Source organism: Lycorma delicatula, chromosome 9, assembly GCF_047948215.1.
Source record: "Lycorma delicatula isolate Av1 chromosome 9, ASM4794821v1, whole genome shotgun sequence".
Taxonomy (NCBI): Eukaryota; Metazoa; Arthropoda; class Insecta; order Hemiptera; family Fulgoridae; genus Lycorma; species Lycorma delicatula.
The window spans coordinates 115,869,801-115,895,475 of NC_134463.1; the positions used below are offsets into that span (position 1 = coordinate 115,869,801).

The 25,675-nt window shown below is 30.3% G+C and overlaps 2 protein-coding genes across 2 annotated transcripts in view; one reads left to right on the plus strand and one right to left on the minus strand.

Moving 5' to 3' along the window:
• LOC142330736 (uncharacterized) overlaps positions 1-24,114 on the minus strand; it is a 59,385-nt gene extending 35,271 nt beyond the window's left edge. Inside the window, exon 1 of the mRNA XM_075376184.1 lies at positions 24,028-24,114. Within this exon, the coding sequence (XP_075232299.1) occupies positions 24,028-24,114 (87 nt within the window). The remainder of the gene's footprint in view (positions 1-24,027) is intronic.
• LOC142330365 (sphingosine-1-phosphate phosphatase 1-like) lies at positions 1,742-21,408 on the plus strand. Its single transcript, XM_075375592.1, has 4 exons — positions 1,742-1,840; positions 5,885-6,060; positions 10,518-10,654; positions 21,401-21,408. The coding sequence occupies exons 1-4, from the start codon at positions 1,742-1,744 to the stop codon at positions 21,406-21,408; spliced, it is 420 nt and encodes a 139-aa protein (XP_075231707.1).
• Positions 24,115-25,675: the final 1,561 nt, after the last annotated feature.

Below are 25,675 nucleotides of genomic sequence, written 5' to 3' on the forward strand. Positions count from 1 at the left end.
TATTATAGATCATGTTTTTATGTGCTTTTAGGAAAAAAATATAATTTTTACTGAAAAATGGTTCAGAAAGATCTTCTGCCCAAACAGATGAAATGCTACTGTATAAACATGGAGTTAAGGACGAGGCAAGCTTTAAATACATGATCTGTGATGGAGAAGGGGGATTTTAAAATGAATCTTATACATGACGCTTGAGGATTTGGCCAATTTTTGACAACTGCATGCAAGAAAGTAAACTAAGTAGTTACGTTATTATCAAATATGTTAAATAGACAAATAACACAGATAGCTAATACATAATTATGTTACAAATGAAGGTGATGTAGCAATTCATCCTTACGGAAGACTTTTTAAAAAATCTGTTGTTAACAAAGATACTTTTTATTCTAAGTATCTTGTGAAATAGTGAAAATCTTTGTGAAATATCTTGTGAATTTAGTTTATATTAACAAAATAATTTTTTTTAACTTCACTTTTTTAGTGCTCTAATATAAAAGACATTAAAATTATGTCAAGGATCTGCAATATCTAGAAGAGTTAACATTAATGTTAAGTAATCTTTAAAGACAGTAGTATCATGGCTTATTTTAAATCTTCCATTTCTTAATATTACCAGGTAACCAGCAACTGGTGATGCTCATACGCTGTCATCTGGGTTTGATTTACTTTCATACTGAATTACTGAATGTTTCATATGCAATACCATAATTTCAAGAGCATTTTATAGCTACTTCCATTAGGTAATAAAACACTTCAAGCCTTCAAAACTCCTACATCATCATGGTCTTATACATTGATCAGCTGATCTGTCTTTTAAATCTATTCATAACTGAAATTCAAATTTATCTATCAAAGGGTAAGGTCGCATCACACTTATATGATACATTTTACTCTATTAAGAAAAGCTTAATCTCACTTGAGGGGTTTCTACCTTAAATGATTAAATGAGAAATTACTTTAAAAAAAAAAGACTCACTTGAGCAATTTCTACAAAAAACAGTAAAATTCCATTCAAACTATCCTATCTCCAGATATTAGTTTAAAGTAACATGTGTGAGGAGTGGGATAAGTCATACTAACTGAAGTTATACAATCTACAGCATTAATATTAATATTAACATTGTCAATGTGAATGTTATATCATACAATATTTAACAATATTCTATCATAAGAAATAATTAAAAGATTAAAATATTCAGTTTTCTTGATGCAGTATTCAAAAAATTAGATCGATAATGTGTTGTCTGTATCTTACATTACATGTTATGTTGTCATGATACAAGGTTATTTTAATAAATGCAATACAGTGATAAGAAAATAGTACTGTAAAATGTTTGCTAATCACAGTACCAAAGATTGTAGTTGCCCCATCAGTTGTATATTTATATGTAAATATACGTTCACAATATTATTTTAAATGTGTTTGTAATAGTGAAGTATGTATTACGTGGATATATTGTATGGATGTAATACATGTACTACATATATTGTATGGATATATTTGAGCCTCAACTTCATTACCTTAATCTTCATCAAATAAATCTTATTTAGATGAATAGGTTTTTATTTTGTAAAGTTATTCTTCTGGTTATTCCATATTAGTTAAGCAGAACATTAATGCAATTTATTCATTTGCTTTTCTGCTGTGTTAGTGAAAAGAAGTAGTGATGTCATCGTGATCAAAAACTGAATGTCGGGAAATTTTCTGCATGGCTAAAGTGTTGATCAGTGTTTAGAGGAAATGACTCCTGTACTTGGAGAGGATTGTTTTCATTGTACAAAATATTTAGCTGGTACTCAGAGTTTGAAAGAGGAAATTTTGGCTTTGAGGATGCTCCAGGTCAGGTTAATCTTCTTCATCTGTAACTAAAGAAAACATTGCTGCAGCATGAAAAATTCTTGTTGGTGTCGTTGGGCATTAGTGTACCAGTAGTTATGTTTTCTGGGAGATCATCTTCAAGTTAGAAAGCTTTGAACCCTTTAAGTGCTGCATAACTTGACCAACGAACAGAAGGTATAGTGTTTCATGATGCTGTGAAATACTGAAAACGTTTGAAAATGGGAAATTTTCCTATGTGAATGGTATTGTCAACATAGGCACTATGTTGATAGGTGATGAAACTTGGCTGTGGTGTTATGAGATGACAATCAAGGGATGAGAAGTTTTGGGTATTCAGAGATGAGGAGAACCTGAGGCTCTTTGAAAATCCAGATTAGTGAAGAAGAAAATAGTGGCTGTGTTTTTTAGTCTGAGAGGAGATTTAGAGCAAGTTGTGTTGGAAACTCGGAAGACAGTTGCAGAAATGAGGAATTGTCAGAGCTCTCAGAAACTGTACCCAAACTCAAGGATGGAAGCCCAAAGTTTGTTCCAAATATTTGACCAGCACTGGAACACCAGTGTTAGAACACCCTCCCTATTGTCCTGACCTTGCTCCATGTAACTTTTTGCTGTTCACCCAGCTGAAGAACAGACTGAAAGGGAGACGTTTTGTAAGCAATGATGACCTCCTAGATGCTTCGGATGATGAGTGTGCCCAGCCATCTCTGATAAAACATGGCAGGATTTCTTTTAAGACTGGTTTTGAAGGATGGAGAATTTATAATGTGTGGTGGAGTTTTTTTGAAAAATGATAAAAAATAGTCATATTGCAAAATTTTCCTAGTGTCCTCAATACTTCTTTTGCCCTCTTGAGGATTGAGATTCAGACCCTTTTGCAACTTTATAATCAAGAGATATTAAATAAGGAATAAAACATCACTTAGTTATAAATATCACTTCCAGTACCATTGTTGTATAGAAACTAATTACACTACTAATTGTTAAACATATCAAACTCTTTAATTTTTGTAGGCTGTTGCCTTCTGGGTGGCTTTTAGCTACCAAACTAATGCTGATTAAAGTTTGGTAAGATATTAATTGGAGTTTACATCATTCTAGGTTTCAATCCCTATTTCTATAAAAAATCATTTTTCCAGCTCTTAAAAACTAGTAGCTTAAATTATTTTGCTGAGTCCTTTGGAAAAAGTGTGTTGATTCTAGTCTGTATCTAGTTAAGGATCGCTCTTGGATATTAACTTACTTGCATAGATTTAGTTCTTTTTTATTTAAATTGCATTTTCTTAATGAATAGATGAATAATTACTGGGCTTATTCTGAATTCCTCCTCTTGTCTGCAGTCTTCTATAAGTGCACTTTTATGCATCATTCCATTAGATCATTCAATTAATTTTACGTATTTCTAAGATCACTGGGATAATTACATAAGCTTGTAAATATGTTAGTGTTCTCATCCTTAACAAGATCACCAGTCATTAAAGTACAAACACTGAAAAAGATATCATCTCCTTAGAGATATTATTTATTTTGCCAATCTATATTTGTACATTTTTAAAGTCTTAAAATTGCATTACATGTTCATATTAACCAGATTGTAAAAACATATATCTTCTCATTATTCTGTAATCACAGAAAAATTGTAATCTCAATTGTTTTTCCATTCCTATGGGCTATGCAGTTGTTAAAGTAATATTTTAGGTAATTCCTAAATTAATAGAAGGGAAAAATCTAGTCTAATACAGATCATGTAGGGGGAAATGAAAAAAAACAAACAATAATGTAAAATAATAGCACATGTGTGACATGTAAAGACTGATCTAAAATTTTGGTCTGCTTCAAAGTATCACAATGATCCATTGTAAAGGGTAATTAGAAATCATATTTCATAGTAAATTATAAAGGTAATATGCATTCTTCACAGGTGGCAACATTTTAATTAGTGTTTGTGAGTAATCAGTTTTCAGACTGTACTACAAAAGGTTTGTGAATATAATACATTCTAAAATCTAAAACATTTCAAATTATATGTTTTTCTTTTATTATAATTATATGTTAGTCGAGGTCTGTGTAAGTAAGTACATGAATATTACATACATCAAAAATTAGGTTGATATCTTCATTTGTTGCAAAGAAATTAAAAAAAAACCTAGTTTTTAAAAAAAATCAAACTTTATTTTAACCCTTATTTAAACTCAGAATTTCATAACATTTAGAAATTAGTTTTTGGATATTCACATGAAAATTAAAAACATCAAAAATCAAGTTGATATCTTCATTTGTTACTGAGAAATTAAAAAAGTATTCAGTTTTAAAAAGATTCAAAAATCCATTTTAACCTTTTATACTTGAATTTCAAAAAAGTCTAGAAATTGGTTTTTACATAATCACAAAAAGATTGCACATACCAGAAATCAAGTTCTTATCTTCATTTGTTACTGAGAGGGGAAAAATAGTAAATTTCATTGTTAATTTTAACCCTTTAAACTCAGAATTTCAAAAAATCCTTTCTTAGTGTGCACTTACACCATAAGAACAACATATATACAGATTTTTATTGATTTATCTTCAGTAGATTTTGCTGGGCACTGATGAATCAGTCAGTCATGACAAGTTGCTTTATAAGTACAGTTATATGTAGACATATGATATGCATTTACAAGAAAGTTGAATAAGTTACAGCCTATTGAAGGATTAGGCAGCTGTGATTAAGTGAAGGATAAAGAGAAAAAAACTCTAGTGTGTGTTTTAACTTTTACACAGAAGAATCATTATGAGAATTAAAAAATAAATTAGAATATAAATAAATAGAGAAGAGAAAATAAAAATTTCAAATTCGCTGACACTATTCTCTTGACAGAAAGTAAAAATGAGAAAATTGTGAGTGAGGTGGTTTTATTGATAGGGGAGTTATTAATTTGAAAACAAATAAGAATAAAACAACATTAATAAAATACTACATAAAGGAAGATCATATTAATTGAATGTTAAGGTGAAAGAACTTAATACCAAAAATAAAAAAAAAATCTCTTTCAGCACGCTAGAAGGCAGAGGTAGATTTCACCCATCTTACAATTCCAGCAGTATTTTGGTCATCCCTTGCCGTAAGGGTTGGTCATATCAAAAATTGTTTCAGAGAAAAGTTTTAGGTAATGTTTAGAGGATTAACAACCACTTTAAACCGATTCAATACTGTGCCTATTAAGGGAGGTATGATTTTTTTTCTTTGAAACCGCATTTTTTCCACCCGCTGGGCCAATGGTTGGTGATATCAAAAACCTTTCCAGAAATAAGTTTTAGACTCTTATCCAAAGAATAGTAGGAACTTTAAACGAATGTGATATTTTACTTAATAAAAAAGTTATAGATTTTATTCTGTTTTTCCGAAAAAGCCTCCCCATTTCCATCCCATGGTCCGATTTTGGCTGTTAATGAACTCGACCAAGATTTTGGGATAAATTATTTTTAAGGAATAATTTCAAAGTGATCGACGCAAAATTACAGCAGTTATCGTGTCCACAAGAAAATGAAATGTATATATAAATTTATATATATGTAAACTTTTGAGCTGACAGTGGTTTTGGGGTCTGGGAGATGTGAAACGTGAAGATATTTTTGAAATTTTCCGAAAGTTGAATCATGGTACGCATTATTTAGGTAACTTTCTTATGAAATCTACCTAAAATTCTATGTAGGTAGTAAAATTAAAAAGGATGGATTTGTAAACACTGAAAGTAAAAAATGTATCAAAAGCAGTCTGATATGAACAAAAAGAGCTTTTGTGAAGAAAAATCTGTTATCAGGTGTAGATCTTAAAATTAGAAATTGCTGAAAATATTTGAATAGTGTATGGTTGCAAAATATTAACTGTAAGAAAAGAAGAGAATATAGAAAATAAAGATTGATGACAAAAAAAGTTTTGTTTAGTAAATAGTCAATCAATGTATGTTAAGTGAACACTTTATTCCATGTAAAATACAAGGTGTTTATAATTAATTGAGATATTCATTAAGCTATTAAATTTGTTTTTTTGTTTTATTTTTAACACAGGATGTAGTTGCTGGTTTGTTGCTGGCGCTAGTTTTGATGATTCCACTTGTCCCTATGGTTGATAGTTTAGATCACATATTATTAACTAACAAGTGGACACCATTAGTTCTTGTTATTGTCAGCATATTGCTTATTGCTTATTATCCAAAAGGGAAAGGCCGCTGGACACCAACAAGGTATTGTTATCTTGTGTTATAATTTTAATCATAGAGTAAATATATAGGTCTGCAAAAAAAAAATATCGGGGTTTTAAAGTTATTTAATGTCTCTTAACCTTGATTTTAATATTGAACCACAAATAAAATGGAAGGTACCTCTTACAGTTTTCCCTACAAGTCTGAGGTCATCCCATACTTTAACAAGCATATCTGTAGTAATATAAGTGACAACTGTTTCAATCCTTTGCCTCAAATTGGGTAAATCAGTAGATGGCAGAGGGACATACACAAGATCCTTCATAAAAGCCCAAAGGAAGAAATCACATGTGGTCAGAACAGGTGACCTTGGAGGTCACCACGAACAAGCTGTTATTGGTTCCGTACCAACCAATCCAGCAGTCTGGGAAAATATTATTCAACCAATCCTCTACAGATGTATTTCAACTGATTTGGTTTGTTTCAAATTGTACCTTTTAAAAAATAATACTTATTTAAACAATATTTCTGTTCGTAGAAGTTCTGAAGCATGTTGGTTAGATATTGTTGATATGTATTCTTTATTACTTTTAATCTCAATTGAGCATACCTTTATATTCATAAAGGTGTATACAAATATGAATATATTTGTATTGTCCAGTTGTCTTCATGGTGAATTGGTTTTATAAACTGCATTTTTAAATTTTCTAAGTAAAAATATGTGTGAATTTTTAAAAGAAAGTGGTTATATTTATATCACATAAATTTATTATAAAAAAAGTAATAATTGAGATTTCAAGACATTGACTTAATTTATAAACTGAATAGTCTGAATTATTTTATTTTATTTATTGGACTATAAGAATATATATAATTTTATTAATATAAAATATGACTATAGGTAAACTTCATGTAAAACAATGTAATTCCTCCAGGATATAAAAAAATTAAACTTTTTGTGCAAGGGGTTAGGTCTTACATGTTTCCACACCCAACATCCAACACTCCTGAAATAAATTATAATTAATTTTTTGTTACTAATATATTCTAAAATTTAAGTAACTAGCCATAAAAACATCCATGCAAAGTATATATATCCTCTTTTTTTATATTTCCTAGTTTTAATATTTACTTTGTAATTTATAGTAGGTAACATGAATTTATTATTCAATATTGATATTGTCCCCTTCAAAGTAGCCCTTCAGATATGCAACAAACTTATACCAAAACGTCTTCCTATCCTCATAACATTTGTAGAAAACATTTTTTTATATAGCTTAATTTCACTTAGTGAATTTTAAAAATTTATTTCTTATTGAAAATTGTTATCCTTTTAAAGTTTTCTAATTAGTGGGAACAAAAAAAGTCGCCAGGAGCCATGTCTGGAGAATACAGAAGCTGGAGCATCAGTATGGTGTAATCTTTGGTTAAATAATCACCAATTAATAGTGAAGTGATTACTGCGGGATTATTGTAGTGCAAAATGCAAGAATGATTTGCCCAGATTTGTCATCATTATCTTTGGGTTGTCTTACGTAAACTGCATAAAACTACTGTTTAGTGACCATACTATCTTGTGGGGAGAATTAATAACGGATATTGCCTTTGTAATAAAAAAAAAACACAGAAGAACCTTAACATTCATTGAAACTCTGCATACTTTTTTTTGGATTTGATTCTTCAGAAAGCTTCCATTGGGATTAATCTGAGTTATCAGCGATGTCAGCTAACAGTTCTGTGATATTGTTTTTGTTAAAGATTTCAACAGTTGTGGAACAAAATTTGCTTACCCAAAAGTAGTTTATTTCCTACCCAAAAGTCAGCCAAAGTTGTTTTACATGAGCCTTAAGAGATTCTCACCTCTTCAGAAGTTCTCTAATAGCGATTCAATGGTTATTGGACACAATGTCCTTTACATTGATATTTTCATATGTTGATTTGATTTGGATGTCCAGCCCTTTTGTTATCTTCAACTTCTTCATGGCATTCTTCTTAAAACCATTTGTACCACTTGTAACCCTTGGAATTGACGTAACAGCCTCACCATTTCATTCGGTTTATTCCTTTTTAACACAAAATTTAATCTAAATTCTTTATTCGATAATTTTGAAACAAAATAACTCATAATAAAATATATCTTAATTATTAGGCTGCCAAATTTGAACTCTGCATCTAATATCGGTGAAAATATTGATATAATTATAGATAGTACTGTCATCATGTGAGAAAAATACTAATTCAAACAAAAAAACAATGCAAAATAAAATTCTCATTTTTTTATCACTTCTTGTAAATTTTATATTGTTACTTTTTCAAGCACCCAATTATTATCTTCTGCACACAAATCAATTAATAGGCTTAGAACTTTACTACTGCTCTAACAGTAAATATTCCTTTAAAATGAGAAGTAAATTCATTTGGAAAATAGGTTTTTAAAGTTCCACTTTAACAACATGTATAGAATCCCATTAATCAGGTAGATAAAAAAGTTAAGCAATTGAAATAACATTGTATAACATGGCAGTTATTTCAGTCTGTATGCAAATACAAATTATCAACTGGATAAATGTTTTTTTCATTCTTTTTACTTCCTTGTACGAAATAAAGTATCCAAAATTTGGTCAAACACAGGATCTTTTACAAGTTGTCAAATTTGTGGCCCAACAAAAATACCTTCCTTAAACTTTTGCATCACTTAATGAGTGAAATTTGTTTCTTAAGTACTTAAAGGGCTGACCTTCTCGGTTCATCATTTTGACAAAATTTTTCACCAAACCCAGCTTTATATGAAGGGGTGGAAAAAGAATACGTTTTGGGTCCACGAGAGGCTTGGCAACGGCACTTTTCTCACTAGAGTTAAGGTTTCACTTAGTGTACCCCAGTTGCATTCCTAAGAGTATAGCGATGACTTTTAGATCACCACAGATTTTCCACTTGTGTTTAGCAAATTTAATTGAGTCTAGGAGGATTGCCATGTTTGCATAAGTTTCCTTCATGTGAACTGCATGACCATCAGGAATAGAAGGAAGATGGTTGCCATTATGGCAACTATCTTCCTTCTTAAAGTAATACATCTTTCAAACTAAGCTTGGAGGAGTCTATAAATAGCCTTCACTCAGTTGGATTCATGATTCAAATTCAAACATTTCATTAAGCCATTAACATCACAGCAAACAACAAGATTGTTTTTCTTCTAAAAAGAAAGCAGATCCCTATGACGATGTCTGTACTGTGAGACCCTGACATCATGTTGGAGAAGATTCCATTACTGTAGTCGTAATCCTAAAGGTTCTGCCTTCTCCTTTGACAAATCAAGGTCTCGAATGAGATCACTCAATTTTGCGTAACTCAATCTGTGTGGTTTATCATCTTTTTCATCAAAATCAGAATCATGGGATATGGAAGGCTTGTTGGGTTTTTCATCTTCCACACTGTTCATTTTTTACTTCAAGCTCATAATTTTAGGGTGGAGTAGGAATTGGTAAACTATCTGAATGTGAAATAGATTGAATAGTAAATGGAAGATTAGGGTATTGAACTGTTCCTCTTGTCTTCATTGACAATCCAGCCTTTATAGGTGAAGTCAAGCAAAAATAATAGTTATCTATATGGTTTGTATGTTCCTGCCAAACTATGGGCACAAAAGCCATATATTGTTTTTTTTTATTTTTTAGCCATTCTCGTATAACTGAACAAGATTTGCAACATATATCTAGAGCGATCACTACTTATCCTGGTCCTTTACCTTCATATCAAAATAATGCTGATAGGCACTCTTCACAAGAGGTGTCAGATTGCATTTCTGTGATGAATATGTTATTTTGCCACAAATGTAACAAAAATTATTCACTGAGTTTACACATTTTTGTGGCATTTTCATTTAACAAATTTTTCCCTTCAAAAGCACTGAAAACCAGAAATTCTGCACTAATTACAACACAAACAATATGAAACTCACAGTCATAGCAACAGTAATAATGTTTACAACCTACAAACAATACCTGGAGAACGTTGTGTTTTGTCATATGTAACTGGTATGACAAGACCAAAAACAAAATTATTCCCAAAATAAAAACATAGATAGGTAAAAAATGACATGTTAGTGTAGCTCCAAAACAAGGCCTAATGGGTCATTTTTATGGTGTTTTGAATTCTCCAGATGAAAATACCTAAGAATAAGCTATTTTTGAGCCTGAACATTTTCATTGTTGGGCAGTGTTATTAACCTCTGATTGTAAAAAAACTTACAATAAATAATGATTCAATAATTACAATAAAAAAAAAGAAAAAATATCTGAAGTTATTAGTGAAATAAAATTTTATGTACTTCATTTAAAAAAAATGTGTATATGTAATTTAATAGGCGTACAAGATAGTTATGTGGTGTCCACATCAGTTTTATTTTTGAAGGTTGGGAAGTTTTTTATTTTGCAGCAAAAATTTTGACTTGTGATTATATAAAATTTAAACTTAAATTTTACATTTTTTTGTTACTTTAGGGGTGATACAACATTAGTGATTAGTGTTTGTGTGGGTGTTATTATTGGTGCTTGGACCAATTATCAGTTGGGTGAGATGCATGAACCTTCGTTACCATCACCATATAATGTTATTTGGCCTTCTTATGGGATGATAGGTGAGTTTTTTTTTAATGTTGTAAAAGTTGTTTGTTATGTAAAATTTATCTTATGTAAACATAGATTTTAGCTGTTTTTGGAATTGTTTTAAGTTAGCTGGCTTAAAACTGTTTTATCTGTAGTTATTTTAGCTGAAAACAATTATTTAGTTATATATTATTTCTGTTAGTATATAACATAGTATAATTTATAAGTTTAATATAAGTTATCTTATTTTAATTAGTATAATATATCTATTTATTACCTTTTCATTTAAGAAAACTGTTAAAATAATTATATCACCTAAAACAATTAGTTCTTTTTCTTAATGTCTTTGTATCCAGATACCTGAAAGTATTTAAAAATTAAAGTAATTTTGTGAATTTGGAAAATCTATATTTTAAGTTGAAGAGGATGAAATGGGAGAAACAATACTGAGATCTGAATTTAAGAGAGCATTAAAAGATTTAAATGGCAGAAAGGCTCCTGGAATAGACGGAATACCTGTAGAATTACTGCGCAGTGCAGGTGAGGAAGCGATTGATAGATTATACAAGCTGGTGTGTAATATTTATGAAAATGGGGAATTTCCATCAGACTTCAAAAAAAGTGTTATAGTTATGATACCAAAGAAAGCAGGGGCAGATAAATGTGAAGAATACAGAACAATTAGTTTAATTAGTCATGCATCAAAAATCTTAACTAGAATTTTATACAGAAGAATTGAGAGGAGAGTGGAAGAAGTGTTAGGAGAAGACCAATTTGGTTTCAGGAAAAGTATAGGGACAAGGGAAGCAATTTTAGGCCTCAGATTAATAGTAGAAGGAAGATTAAAGAAAAACAAACCAACATACTTGGCGTTTATAGACCTAGAAAAGGCTTTCGATAACGTAGACTGGAATAAAATGTTCAGCATTTTAAAAAAATTAGGGTTCAAATACAGAGATAGAAGAACAATTGCTAACATGTACAGGAACCAAACAGCAACAATAACAATTGAAGAACATAAGAAAGAAGCCCTAATAAGAAAGGGAGTCCGACAAGGATGTTCCCTATCTCCGTTACTTTTTAATCTTTACATGGAACTAGCAGTTAATGATGTTAAAGAACAATTTAGATTCGGAGTAACAGTACAAGGTGAAAAGATAAAGATGCTACGATTTGCTGATGATATAGTAATTCTAGCCGAGAGTAAAAAGGATTTAGAAGAAACAATGAACGGCATAGATGAAGTCCTACGCAAGAACTATCGCATGAAAATAAACAAGAACAAAACAAAAGTAATGAAATGTAGTAGAAATAACAAAGATGGACCGCTGAATGTGAAAATAGGAGGAGAAAAGATTATGGAGGTAGAAGAATTTTGTTATTTGGGAAGTAAAATTACTAAAGATGGACGAAGCAGGAGCGATATAAAATGCCGAATAGCACAAGCTAAACGAGCCTTCAGTAAGAAATATAATTTGTTTACATCAAAAATTAATTTAAATGTCAGGAAAAGATTTTTGAAAGTGTATGTTTGGAGTGTCGCTTTATATGGAAGTGAAACTTGGACAATCGGAGTATCTGAGAAGAAAAGATTAGAAGCTTTTGAAATGTGGTGCTATAGGAGAATGTTAAAAATTAGATGGGTGGATAAAGTGACAAATGAAGAGGTATTGCGGCAAATAGATGAAGAAAGAAGCATTTGGAAAAATATAGTTAAAAGAAGAGACAGACTTATAGGCCACATACTAAGGCATCCTGGAATAGTCACTTTAATATTGGAAGGACAGGTAGAAGGAAAAAATTGTGTAGGCAGGCCACATTTGGAGTATGTAAAACAAATTGTTGGGGATGTAGGATGTAGAGGGTATACTGAAATGAAACGACTAGCACTAGATAGGGAATCTTGGAGAGCTGCATCAAACCAGTCAAATGACTGAAGACAAAAAAAAAAAAAATATTTTATTTAGTAGGATGGCCACACACATCTGCCTTAAACACTCGCCGGGTGATGAACCCAGTGATACCACCCCCTCTATTCCTAGAACCCAGTGATACCACCCCCTCTATTCCTAGCCTTGATGGACTTTACCAGAGGTCATCTATTAAACCTCTGATCATCTATTGGCCTCTGTCAGGATGCCACTGATGCAAATGCCTCGGCAGATATTTCTATCAGTGTATTTATACAACCTAATATTGCCTTTTTATGTCCTCTTCCAACCATGACCACCTACCATAACTTAAATCCTCTAGTATCATATTAACAGATTTGCAGAAGTATTATTCCTGCACCTTCCTCTAACACCTAAGTTTTCACACAAAAACTCTTTCTATATCTAACTTCAGTTAGGCTATACACTAAGATAATTTCTTGATTGAGTCTTTAAACACCAAAACTACGATCCTCATACTAGCAAAACAAGTATTGATCGCAATGACGATTTTTTCCTACAATTCAATTTAATCAAAGTCCTCTTGATTTACTTAAAAATCAAGAAACAGATTCATAAATTTAATCAACCTCGATCTCTCTCTGCTCTAGTTCGCTTTCAGGAGCAAGGTCAACGCCTATATCACAGCTCTGTCACACTGTTCTCCTCACATCCATTCTCATCGTGACAACAAATATCTCGGTTAATTGGGGCTTAGTGCCAAAACGCCTATCTTGGTGAAGTAAGCACCCAGGCAGGGGGCCCCTAGCCATCCAGGTTGCTATTCTATCTATACTCTATGATAACATCAGATCTCCTCAACCATCCTCCACAGGGCTAAGAATCTAAGGAAGTCATCAGTTAATTATCTTTAAGTTAGTTAGGGAGTTGCTCTCAGGAGTGGTAGACCTGAGTCTGTTCCAGACTCCATGTTTACCAGTACATTTACACTTACATTACACTACATCTGCAACTATGTCAAGCCTGGTAAGCCATATCAGTAATTGCATTTGCCTATACACATACTTCCAGGTCTGGTAGTATAATAGCTTTTATTTTAATAGTTTAAAATTTATACTAAACTGGCTCATTCCTAGTCACTGACTGGGAACACAGTGACTGAGCCACTGTGACTGATCAGTCACAGTGTTTACTCATCTCCTCCATTTTCTTTTATCTTATTTGTATGTTTTCACTTTTCAATATATCTCATGTTATTTCTCTTTTCTATTTCCTTTCATCCCCCCCCCATTCCTATCATTCTACAAATGGATATAAAATGTAAACAGAAATGCTGTTGAAGATGAAATTACTATTCTCTGCCATATTACAATATGGCAATAATATTGTAATATGTTCTGTCATATTATAATATTAAACACTTACGTATTTCATTTGAAAGGGATATTTTTTTTCTTTTAAAGAGAATTTTTGTATGATTATTGTAAAAGGAAATTAGAATGTTTAGTATTCTGTAGAAGGAAGCAGTATTAAAGGATAAAAAAGCGACTGAATAAAACTTGAAATTAACACTGTGGTTGCAATATTGCTGTTACAATCATAGTTACTAACATCACAGGTATGATTTTGCCACTGTTAGGTTTAAATGTAAGTAAATTATGACACAATTTCCATTAAACCAATCTGTAACATTTTTATAACTTCAACAGAATTTCATCAACAGAACACTTATATCTAAGAAGGGATTCAGAAAGGGGAAACTATGAAACGTATGAAAGTTTTATGAACTTATTGATAACCATTTTCTAAAAAAATAAGAATTATATAATAAACTAGGGGACATAGTAATTTAGATTATTATTTCTGTCTTTGTTCATATTAATTTATAACAGAAAATGTGCTGTATGTGCAGTATATAGTACAGTAAGTAAAATTATATATATAATTTGTTTTATAACATTGAGTTTGTTTATTATTAAAAATTTTTTAAAAAAGGAATAATAATAATAAACCTTTTGTTGACATAATAAATCTTTGTTGACATATCTACGGGCTATTCCGAGCGTAGCCCGTCTACTTACTACCTACGATCACCCCCATTTCGTTACTACTGTAATGTCAGCAGTACCAACACCATTTCAGACACATCAGGTAGAACTTCTAAAGAACCTTTATGTTTAAGCTTTCTAAACTTTGTCGATTTGTATTTACATTTTTAATAAATCATCTTCTAATCTGAAAAATCGTGTAATGATATAAGCAAAAAAATTAATAAAACAAAGTTTATATAAAAATTTTAATTAATATTTAATTAGTATTACTGCAAAAATATTAAAAAAATTTGCGAATTATTGGGTGACTTTCCCGGCTACGCCATTTAAGTTACGCAATATACAGCATTTTCATTACAAAACCTCTTGGCAATTCAATTAACTTTTGTTTTCATAATAACGTTTAAATAAGTAACAATCCGATTTTTTTTTTAAATTTTGTATCAACGGAACATTTTTTTGTCAATTATGATTACCAAAATAAGATTTAAGCATCAAAATCATAAATTTTAAATAAGAAAATATTTGATTTTTGAGAAGAGAACCTTAAAAAAGTAATAAATAAATAAATTGAAAAAACTATTAAAATATATTGACAAACTGAAGTATATAACTTTTATTACAGTAAAAAACAAAAAAAAAACGTGTAGGCAGGCCAAGTTTGGAATATGTAAAACAAATTGTTAGGGATGTAGGATGTAGAAGGTATACTGAAATGAAACGACTAGCACTAGATAGGGAATCTTGGAGAGCTGCATCAAACCAGTCAAACGACTGAAGACAAAAAAAACCTAAGGGAAATAGAACAAAAAAACCGTATCTCAATATTAAGAAGTAGGGGCTGATTTTTTTTTTTATTATTTATATATGTAATGTAGGTGACAAATTTACTTTAATAACCTTAACATACCTCTGAAGAAAATCGTAATTGGTTTTATCACGATCCCCCGCACCACCTAACTGATTTAGAAAAAATATTAATATGGCCAATATCCCCACGTATAAAAATACTTGTCAGATTTGAAAAAATCGGTTCGTTCAATCCTGAGATATAAGGCCAAACGCAGTGCGACACATATACGTACGTACGTACGTACATACATACTTACAACATGTGTTCATTTGGTCTAGATCATCGATTCTCAAACATTATCGCCCACCGCCCACATTGAGAATCAAAAATTTTCTAGCGCTCCCAAAATTTGTAAACTTACCATCTGTTAAAAATAATAATTGCAATTATTGTTTTTAACGTGGCATCTTATTTCTGGGTTGAAACTTACATCAAGTGAGAGCAATTAAAATGCATATTTAATCATATTTTTCTGTGGGCCTTCTACCGCCCCCTCTGAACCTTCTACCGCCTCCAGCGCTCTAAAAAAAGTTAAAGGACCAAATAGATAAAATAGAACGAACTAAAAAATTAAAACACAAACACTAAATAAAAGATTTCCTTCCAAAAGGGGCATTATTGCCCGCTTTGAAAACGAATGGTCTAGATGAAATAGTTGGACCCAAAAACTTAAATTTAGAAAAACCCAATAACCCATTCTTTTTCAAGTATGATCATCATACTTTTCCTTTTAATGTAGCTATTTTAGCTATATTCGCCAGGAAAGTTGAACGGTTGATATACAAACCGATTGTATTATTGAAAATTAACAACTTTTGTGGAGACGTGAACAAAATATAATGGTGAAGTACATTTAGCGGAAATATATCAGGGGAAAGAAGAAAACTATTCTTTAAAAATCAGTTAAATTAAAAACACAACATAATAATAATAAAATCCCATTTATTCAGCATCGAAATTTTTCCATTATAATGAAATACATAGGTAAAATAATAAAAACCTAACGACTTACGAAATTCTGGTTTCTCAGAAATAATAATACGAGAGTATAACATTATTCTTTTAAATCATTTGCAGAAGTATACATAAATGCATACAAGTAAATTTAAATATAGTACACCATAATGATAATGGACTCGTCATATAATTAAGCTTTTATATATAGTATAGACCATCTAAGATAAATCTTTACAGATACTGCCATAATATCTTAATAGTAGTTATACGAAAAGGCATACATATACTATTAGTATTAAAAAGAAACAAAGCTTGAAAACAAGTTTCTTAAAGTTTCAATTCGACAGACTAATTCATCAGTTTGATATAACCTAGTCCATTAAGCGAGTTCTATAGCAATCTTTATTCTTATAATAGAGAAAGAATGAGAAGGAAAAAACAAAACAAAAAAAAAATGCACAGCAACAATTCTATGTTATTTCTTTTCTCTCTAATCTTTATCATTTTATTTCATTCGGTTCTGTTTCAATGGAAAGTAAGTAATGTAAGATAGGTAGTTTTTAAAGGGAGGTAGGTAACCAAGCAAAGCGATTCAATTCTGTTTTCATATAAGGATTACCAAGGACCGTTAATGTATTCCATTAAATTTGATGTGTCAAAAAGTCAAAGCTTTTAGATGGGCTTTCCTTTTATAGCATCCATCTATATATTCGTGTCTTTTATTTCTAATCAAACATTAACTGTATTATATTTTATTACATACATATATATACAGACATATGCATTCACATATCCATATATAACAGATAAAAAAAAGTTCATGTTACGTTTCATTATTATACTGCAAGAAAATAAAAATTTCAACCCGGAAACTCGTTTTATGTATATTTATTTTTAATAATAATGTTGTTCTTCACAAATTTACTTTTACAATTGTCGTTTTTTTCCTATTTTACTATGTCTTCCATGATTATTTTTAATTTATAATAATTTTTTTTTTTTTGATCAAATGATAACTATATCCAATATCACCGTTACGTACGGACGAATGTTATAACGGCTAATGTACAAAACCAGTCGTCTCTTTTTTTCTTGCGGCTATATATACATTACATATATATTCTTTCTTTAATAAATATACATTTATTTCCTCATTCTTTTTAACGCTTCCTTATTTGTATAATAATAAATTGTTTATTTCAAAGTTTGTTCGTCTGTTTTGCTTGTATTATTTATTTTATTTTTTATTCAAAAAAAAAAAAACGGAATAAATTTGCATTAAGATTCTTTTTAATACAACATATTTTCTGAAAAAAGTCAATAAAAAAAAAGTCAACTGTTTTAAATACTGCCGAAAAACTCATTTATGTGACTTTGTTTGAAATCTGTGACAAAGTTAACTGCTTTATTATTAATTACATTATTTATCTGTTTCCTAAATTGTGTTTACTATATTAAGTTAATTAAATAAAATAAATAAACCTCTTTTTGTATTATGAAAACTTTTTTTAGATTTATGCTACTCATTTTGTCAATTTTACTCCAGAAAATTTATAATTAAAAGATAATGTATTATAAAAACCTATACCTTCTATTATAATACAAATTTGGCAACACCGTTTTCTATAAATAAAATATTATTCCAAAAAAAAGAAACAAAATATGATGACATGGCATATTACAAGTATAACAACACATAACGTAACTAATGATAAAATACTTTCTACTCGACTAGTTACATAGGGGTAGTGGTATGTTCCTTTCTATAGCTTCACAGATCCAACCAATTACAATCAACTTTTGGGTAGTAACACGTCTTCGGTCGGCTAAACTTGTCTTAACCAAAAAAGGGAGTGCTATATTGGAGTGTCAAAATTAAAAAAATTACGCTAATTTCAAATTTTAATAAAGGTATTCATAAAACGATATAAAGGAACACCTTTTTCCTCATGTGATTTTTTTGGAAAAATTCATAGTTCTCGAAATAAAAGAGAAAAATTCTCAGCAAAATGAAGCAGGAATCCATCGCGGCTAACTGCATTACACGCATATAACATTATCGATGATTAACAGTCAAATTTCTTTTCCTGTATTTCATTCATGTATATTCTTAATTTGTCATCATAAATGAACTAATTCACGGATTCATTATAATATGATGAAAACTACTTTGAAATATTTTTGTTTGCCCTATATACAAAAATAATCAAATTTAAGAAAACAATATATTTTTTTCATTCAGAGTGACAATAACGGTTACCTAACTCTATTCAGAGCATATAACAACATTTTATCTTGACATATATCTAGAAATACAAAAATAACTAACCTGTTCATTAAAATCAATAACCGGTTGTTATAATCAAAGCTACATATATACTTATTATTATTATAATTGAATATATTACTTCGCTAATTTGCATCATATTAAGGAAAAATACGATTTTTTTTACACCTGTTTCTTACATACTTTTATAAACCTAAGGTTGAAATAACGAACGACTGAGGAAAAAATACTTGAATTAATTTCCATGAAATATGTAAATTTTTAACTACTGCCAGATTTTTAGCAAAATAAGTTGTTTTGAAGTGTTAATTAACGATGAAAGGATTACATCCTTATAGTGAATGCATCACTGTCTATTTCAACTTTAGACAAGAGCTAAAAGGATTCACACAAGAGTAGAAGGGAAGGTCAAGTATTTTTACAAGACTGCCAAAAAAAGGGGTGTAATGTAAAGGAGAATATATGTATGTATGTTTGTTCCACCGTAGCAACTCAACGACTGAACCGATTTAGATGTAAACCCCCGCATTGGAATCCTTATGTTACCGGGAGTGATCTTAAGCCATATATATATATATATATATATACTAAACTGTATAATAAACTTCATACAAAATTGTCAACTGCAATCCCTTTAATAATATTATATTAAAGAGCAATGTTTGTCATACACACGCACGCATAACGCCCAGAGGAATTGGCATGGGTCAAACAGTTTCCAGGCGGTAGGAATTGGTTCAGAGAATACCGGAAGTAGTTAACTTTTACCACTTAACTACTGCCAATCAAGGGTAATGAGTAACAAAAGGAAATAAACCAACTAGTATTTGTTTTAAGCCCTCCAACTGTAGAGTTCCATAAAGCACAGAAAAATGTTTTTGTTTGTGGTCGCTTTTCCAAAATGTAGCCGAGCCTAATAATATCGTTCAAAACGTTCACCTTGTGATGCGTAATAAAGTCGGTGTCTTATTGCGTAAATTGCGCCATAGTTTATTCTTAATATTTTCGCATAAGCTTAAAGCTTACCCGTGGGATTTGAAAACGAAATTTTGTAGCGTATGAAAAATACTTCGCCTGACCGGGATTCGACCAGGGACCACCGGATGAAAGGCAGAGACGTAACCACTTCGCCACGGAAATCGGCAATTTTAATTACTAAGAGTAATCATACTCTTTAACATTATCAAGGAGGAAAAGTTGTATTTTAAATTTAATGGAAATATCGGTAAAGTTTTTTAATGTCGCTGCCTGTTTTAAGTGCAACAAAGAATTGATTTTCTTTTTTAACAATAATATCAAACATTTCACCTTCAGAATTTTTATTATTTATTACATGAAGTATTGTTTCCTTAATAACATAGAATTACAATGAGGGGGGGGGGGGGTAATGTCCCTTTAAGTTTAATGTTAAACTTAGTTCTGGTATATACTTACGATAAAACAATATAGCGGTTATGCAGGTCGACGTTCTCATTGGTCATACTTCAAACACTGTGGTTAAATGGGGAGAGTCCGAAGCCGGATTTATCTTAAGCCAACCAACACCACCACGGTCGGTTTATAGTTGATGTCGTGTTGTGATAAAGTACAGCGAAAATGTCAGAACATACCCTCTGGACAATACTAAGTCGTGACTTTAACGTAACTACGCCACAATACTAAAGTTATATCTAGTTTTTTAGTTTAGTCTGCGAGGTGAAAGCGCGCAGAATACTATCCAGTTCGCTTCCATTATATTAAAACCCTCCCTCCTTTTCACTACTACAATCAAACAACAAAACAATCTTTAACCTTCATATCTACATACCTTTATATTCTATTTTAAATTGGTCTAAATAAAAAAAGCTCACGTGGTTCATTATATTTTTTAATAAAATTCATTTACAAATAAAATTTTCTGAAAAAATAGAACTATAAATCTTGTTTTTTTTTGTTTTTTTTATACTTGGCCTTTCTACGGGAATCGCCTTTAGCTAAACAAACATGTTTACTTCCTCTATCTCATACAAATTACAGATCCCCTTCCAAAACACTTGCACAAAAATTCATATATCACAAAACTGTGTTGTATGAAATGGAAAAAAATATTTATATTTTTTTATTTATTGTATTGTGTCTGAATTTCACTCTCTAATATGTATTTAATATTATATTTCTAGTAATACCACAATTTTGAAACATTTTTAACATAAAATTATGAGATTATCACATCTTAGCACATTTACCCTGCATGTTAATCCTACATAAAAAATTCTTAACAATGATGAATCTCATCGCTAACATGAGATTTATATCTTTGTTGAAATAAGCAGAACCATCATCAAGATAATCCCGTGCCAGATTTACTAAGGAAATTAACCCGGGTGATTTCTCAGTGAATTTTCATCGAGCCATACATTCATGAAATGTAGATTTTCAGCTTTACAAGTGGAACTTCTTTATGTTTAAATGACTGGCTGTCCATTAAGAAAAGTTTTCAGAAGCTACTACTACAATTGGTTTCTTGTATATATCTCAGATGCTGCTTTACATCCACCACAGCCATAAAAAAGGCTGCGTCTGGAGTGAAAAAAAATTAATATATCAGATTGCTTAAACAAAAAAAAAAATCAAGAAAAAAGTACTACACACATTTTCTCGAAGTGAATGTAATCTTTATTTCTCCGAAAAGTTAATTTAATTTCAATTTTTTAATCTTTTATGTATTTTTTTTATTGTCCTTTCTTATTAATTTACAGTTCTTTAACCATAAAAAAGGATAAAAAAATAAAAAAAGACTGAAAATAACATTACATGTATCTTATGCCGGATCTCTGTAATGTAATGCCTCCTTTAATCTACTCATTTATTACCCAATTTCTTTTAACTTTATTCTTGTCTGTATTACATTCTTTTTAATTTTTTTATGCAATTTAATTTATTTTTATGTTCATAAATAAATAAAACACTTTTATAACCAGTTTAATTACTTCTTTTACGTACCATTTAATATCTGTTATTTTTTTTATAATCGTTAAATATTTTTTCCCCGTTAGTGAAGTGTAGAAGAAAGCTGTATATGAACTTCTTTGGTAAAGTAATTTTACGTTCATTTTATCATCAGCCTAAAAATTACATCATATCATAATCAGTTATAACATTTTGACTTAAAAAATATTTTTAAAATGGTGATAAAACGATCGGGTTCTTTTCTATTATTACGTGTGTGTTAACATAAAATAAATACCCTTATCTGTAAATATGTTCATTATTTGCTTTGCTAATATATTTCCTTAATGCGTTATTAAACTTTAGCACTCAAGGTTAAAGCCCTTTTTATCTATATAAACAAGTTTTATTATCGTTATCATTCATCGAATTTTTATTGAATGGTTTATAATATATTGAAGTTTTAGAATTTTGCTTCTTGCATTTAATGATTATTAACTGAAACGGTGCTTATAAAATAAAAAAATATGCTCCAATGTCCTTGTAAAAAAAAAAACGTTAGAAGATACGAGGAAAAAACAGTTGCATAAAAAAATATATTTTTCAAAATAGCTATTCAATCTATCACTCACTCATTAAGAGGTTGTATGTTTGAGAATTTTATACAGATTAGAGATACAGAAGATAAAAAAACCAGTTCTTAAAAACATGGGACCATCTAAGATGTTGTTTAAAGTATAGTTTTCATGTAAATATAGACTACATGAAAACATAACTTCACAATTTTCCTAATCAAATATAATCTTGTTCTATTTTACAACTACCCCATTAAAAAGATCGATCATTTATTCATTAATTTCAAATTACAAATCCTATCTTATATACACCATGAAATGTTTAATATATATGTAATATCCATAAATTTTGCCAGGCAAACTGCGTTTATTTAGCGTCAATCAGTCCTAATTTGCAATTCGAACGGATGAAAAATACAATGCTACAAAAAATACTAACTGTCCGTTAAGAATTTAAAAAAAGTATAAAAAAGAAACCGGAAAAAATGTTAAAAGAAGAATTGTTAGATTCATATATTCTGGCAATCTTATATATTCAGGTAAAAATGTCCCTTGTTTACGTACCTGTATCTTGTAAATCCTTTTAATTGCCAGACAAGGATATTTTGTTAATTAAAATTCAGTAATAGATTGGTGGCTGCTAAGAAAAGGTATCCGACAGTATTGAAGTGGTCCGGCCGGACCTGAAACTGTCAACCTTCCGCACACAAAGACTATTTATTAATCGTACATGCCACCCCGATAGAGCTATTCAAAAAATTTCGAACAGAATGTTTAAAATTTAGATTATATAAAAAACATTTTAAGAAAAAAAAGTAAGTAATTTTATTTCGTTTCTTTTTTCTGTTTAGCCTCCAGTAATTACCGTTCAGATAATACTTCAAAGGATGAATAAAGATGATATGTATGAATGTAAATGAAGTATAACAGAATGTAATGAAGTATCTACAGTCTCAGTTCGACCGTTCCTGAGATGTGTGGTTAATTGAAACCCACCCACCAAAAGAACACCGGTATCCACGATCTAGTATTCAAATCAGTGTAAAAATAACCGACTTTACTAAGACTTGAACGCTGGAACTCTCGACTTCCAAATCAACTGATTTGGAAAGAGGCGTTCACCACTAGACCAAGCCGGTGAGTACCTCCTTTTTTTTCCTGTTTAGCCTCCGGTAACTACCGTTTAGATAATTCTTCAGAGGATGAATGACGATGATATGTATGAGTGTAAATGAAGTGTAGTCTTTGTACATTCTCAGTCCGACCATTTCCATTTCCGCGAAATCGATCCGCGACCTTTAAATATCAGGGCCACCACCATCGTTGGAGCAAATAATTATAAAAGCACTCTTTTAAAATCATGTCACACATTACGTTGATGTAAACATAAGTCAATTTATTTTAATTTTGTTTGTTTCTTTAAGTTTTATATTCAAGCGATAATAATGAAATGTTACATCACTTTACAGAAGAATGTTCTAATCGAATAAACATGTAATATTTTGATTAGAGGATAAATATAACGATACATAAACAATTTCTAAGTAATTAATCATTTGCATTCCAAGAAATAAGTAAAATTTATATTAGTAATTATTGGAATTAATTTACATTTTATTTACGTCCGATTTATCGATATGTAAACAAAACAATGTTATTAATTTTGAACTTCGTAACTTCAAAGATAACGATAAATCTTAACATTACTCATTAAACGAAATCACTTAATAATTTTTAACAAATACAATAACATACGAAAAAACTAACAGTCTTATATAAAATCAAAATTAAATAAATATAAGTAGAAAATCACAGTTAAAAAAAATATTAATAAATATACTAAAGAAAAAATTACGACGAACCACAACTAAAACTGGCAGAAGCCCGTACGCAACTGGCGGGTCCCTCAACAAGTGATTCAGTATTCCCCTCCAATCATAATCAACCATGCTGCCAAGTAAACATATACATTTAAAAAATAAAATCCCTCCGTTGAGTGGGTTATTTCCCTCCAACAATATCACTGATTATGCATTCAATTTTTCAAGTTGCATGTAGTTCAGTATTTATTCATACGGTACAACATTTACTAAAATTGGATTTAAATAATTCATTTTTCAGTTTCCAAAATGATTGGCAATATTTCGTTTAATGAAATAATTTTCTTACAAGTCTGATTGAAAAATCCGGCAATTGAAATTACATTCAGATTTTAAATGTTGTCCTCAACTAAATTCATAAAAATAATGTTAATGCACAAAAATGATCAAAATATCATTGAATGAGTTTTTTCGTCGTTAAATAGAACTACTAAATCATTATTCTGAATAGTACTCGTTTAAATAGATCGAGTCATAAAATCTAAATAAGATTAAATTCTATTCATTCTAATGTATAAATCCACCTACAAGTGAAAAATTGACAGAACTATTTACACAGTTCAGTTGGATACTTGCACAACCCACCGGGTTGGTCTAGTGGTGAAGGGTTTTCCCAACTCAGCTGACTTGGATGTCGAGAGTTCCAGCGTTCAACTCCTAGTAAATAAATTTTTTTTTACACGGATTTGAATACTAGATCGTGGATACCGGTGTTCTTTGGTGGTTGGGTTTCAATTAACCACACATTTTAGAATTGGTCAAACTGAGACTGTACAAAACATTTCACACTCATATATATCATCCTCTAAAGTATTATCTGAACGGTAATTACCGGAGGCTAAACAGGAAAAAGAAAGAAAGGATACTTGCACAAACCATCCAATTCCGGAATTAAGAAATTCTCTTCAAAAACAGATTCTAGATTCAGTTGTCTAATTTATATGTGAGGGAACCTCTGTTTATTCAAGCTACATTAACTAAAATAATTGATCTACATGTGTTACTCCCATACTGAATAAAGATACCCAGACTTCTTGAATTATTGGCGGGATGGATTCCTACTGTCTGGATATAATTCTTGTAGCACTTTTTGGGTATTGTTATTTGTCTACTTTTATGATCTGTGAGTAGATCGTCCCTTATCAATGCCATTTTTATTTTCCCGTAATCTTATCCTCCACGATGATTTTCTTCTTGCTACAACTTGGATTCGTATCAAGGATAAAGAATCTCAGATTTACTGCGTTCTAGATAATTATGTGAATTAATAATGTCTGCTTCTAATCTAGAAGTACCTGGTAATTTTGATTTCTATCTGGTGGCAAACATCATAACTAAAGTAGCACTAATGGGTTATTAGGAGGCCAACATACGACGAAAGTATTTATTGAATATAACTGTTTGTTAGTGTTTTCCTATTGCAATAAAACCGCTTGAAATCATCGGAAAATGTTCAAATGTGAAAAAATATATTAGACAACTATAATCGGTTAAGAGATTCTAATTTATTTTCTAATATTACATTAACTTTATCTTTTAAAAAACTTACTTTCAATTTTCAACTCGTTTTAGGATTGAACAAATAGGTTCATTAATAGACGAGTCAAATTTATTTTATTAATTATCAGTA

Excerpts from the sequence above, each read along its gene's own strand:
- LOC142330365 (XM_075375592.1), top strand. The coding sequence starts at position 1,742 with ATGACTCCTGTACTTGGAGAGGATTGTTTTCATTGTACAAAATATTTA. Across the intron at positions 1,841-5,884 it reads TGGCTTTGAGGATGCTCCAG|GATGTAGTTGCTGGTTTGTT; the intron begins GTCAGGTTAATC and ends TTTTTAACACAG. Across the intron at positions 6,061-10,517 it reads GGCCGCTGGACACCAACAAG|GGGTGATACAACATTAGTGA; the intron begins GTATTGTTATCT and ends TTGTTACTTTAG.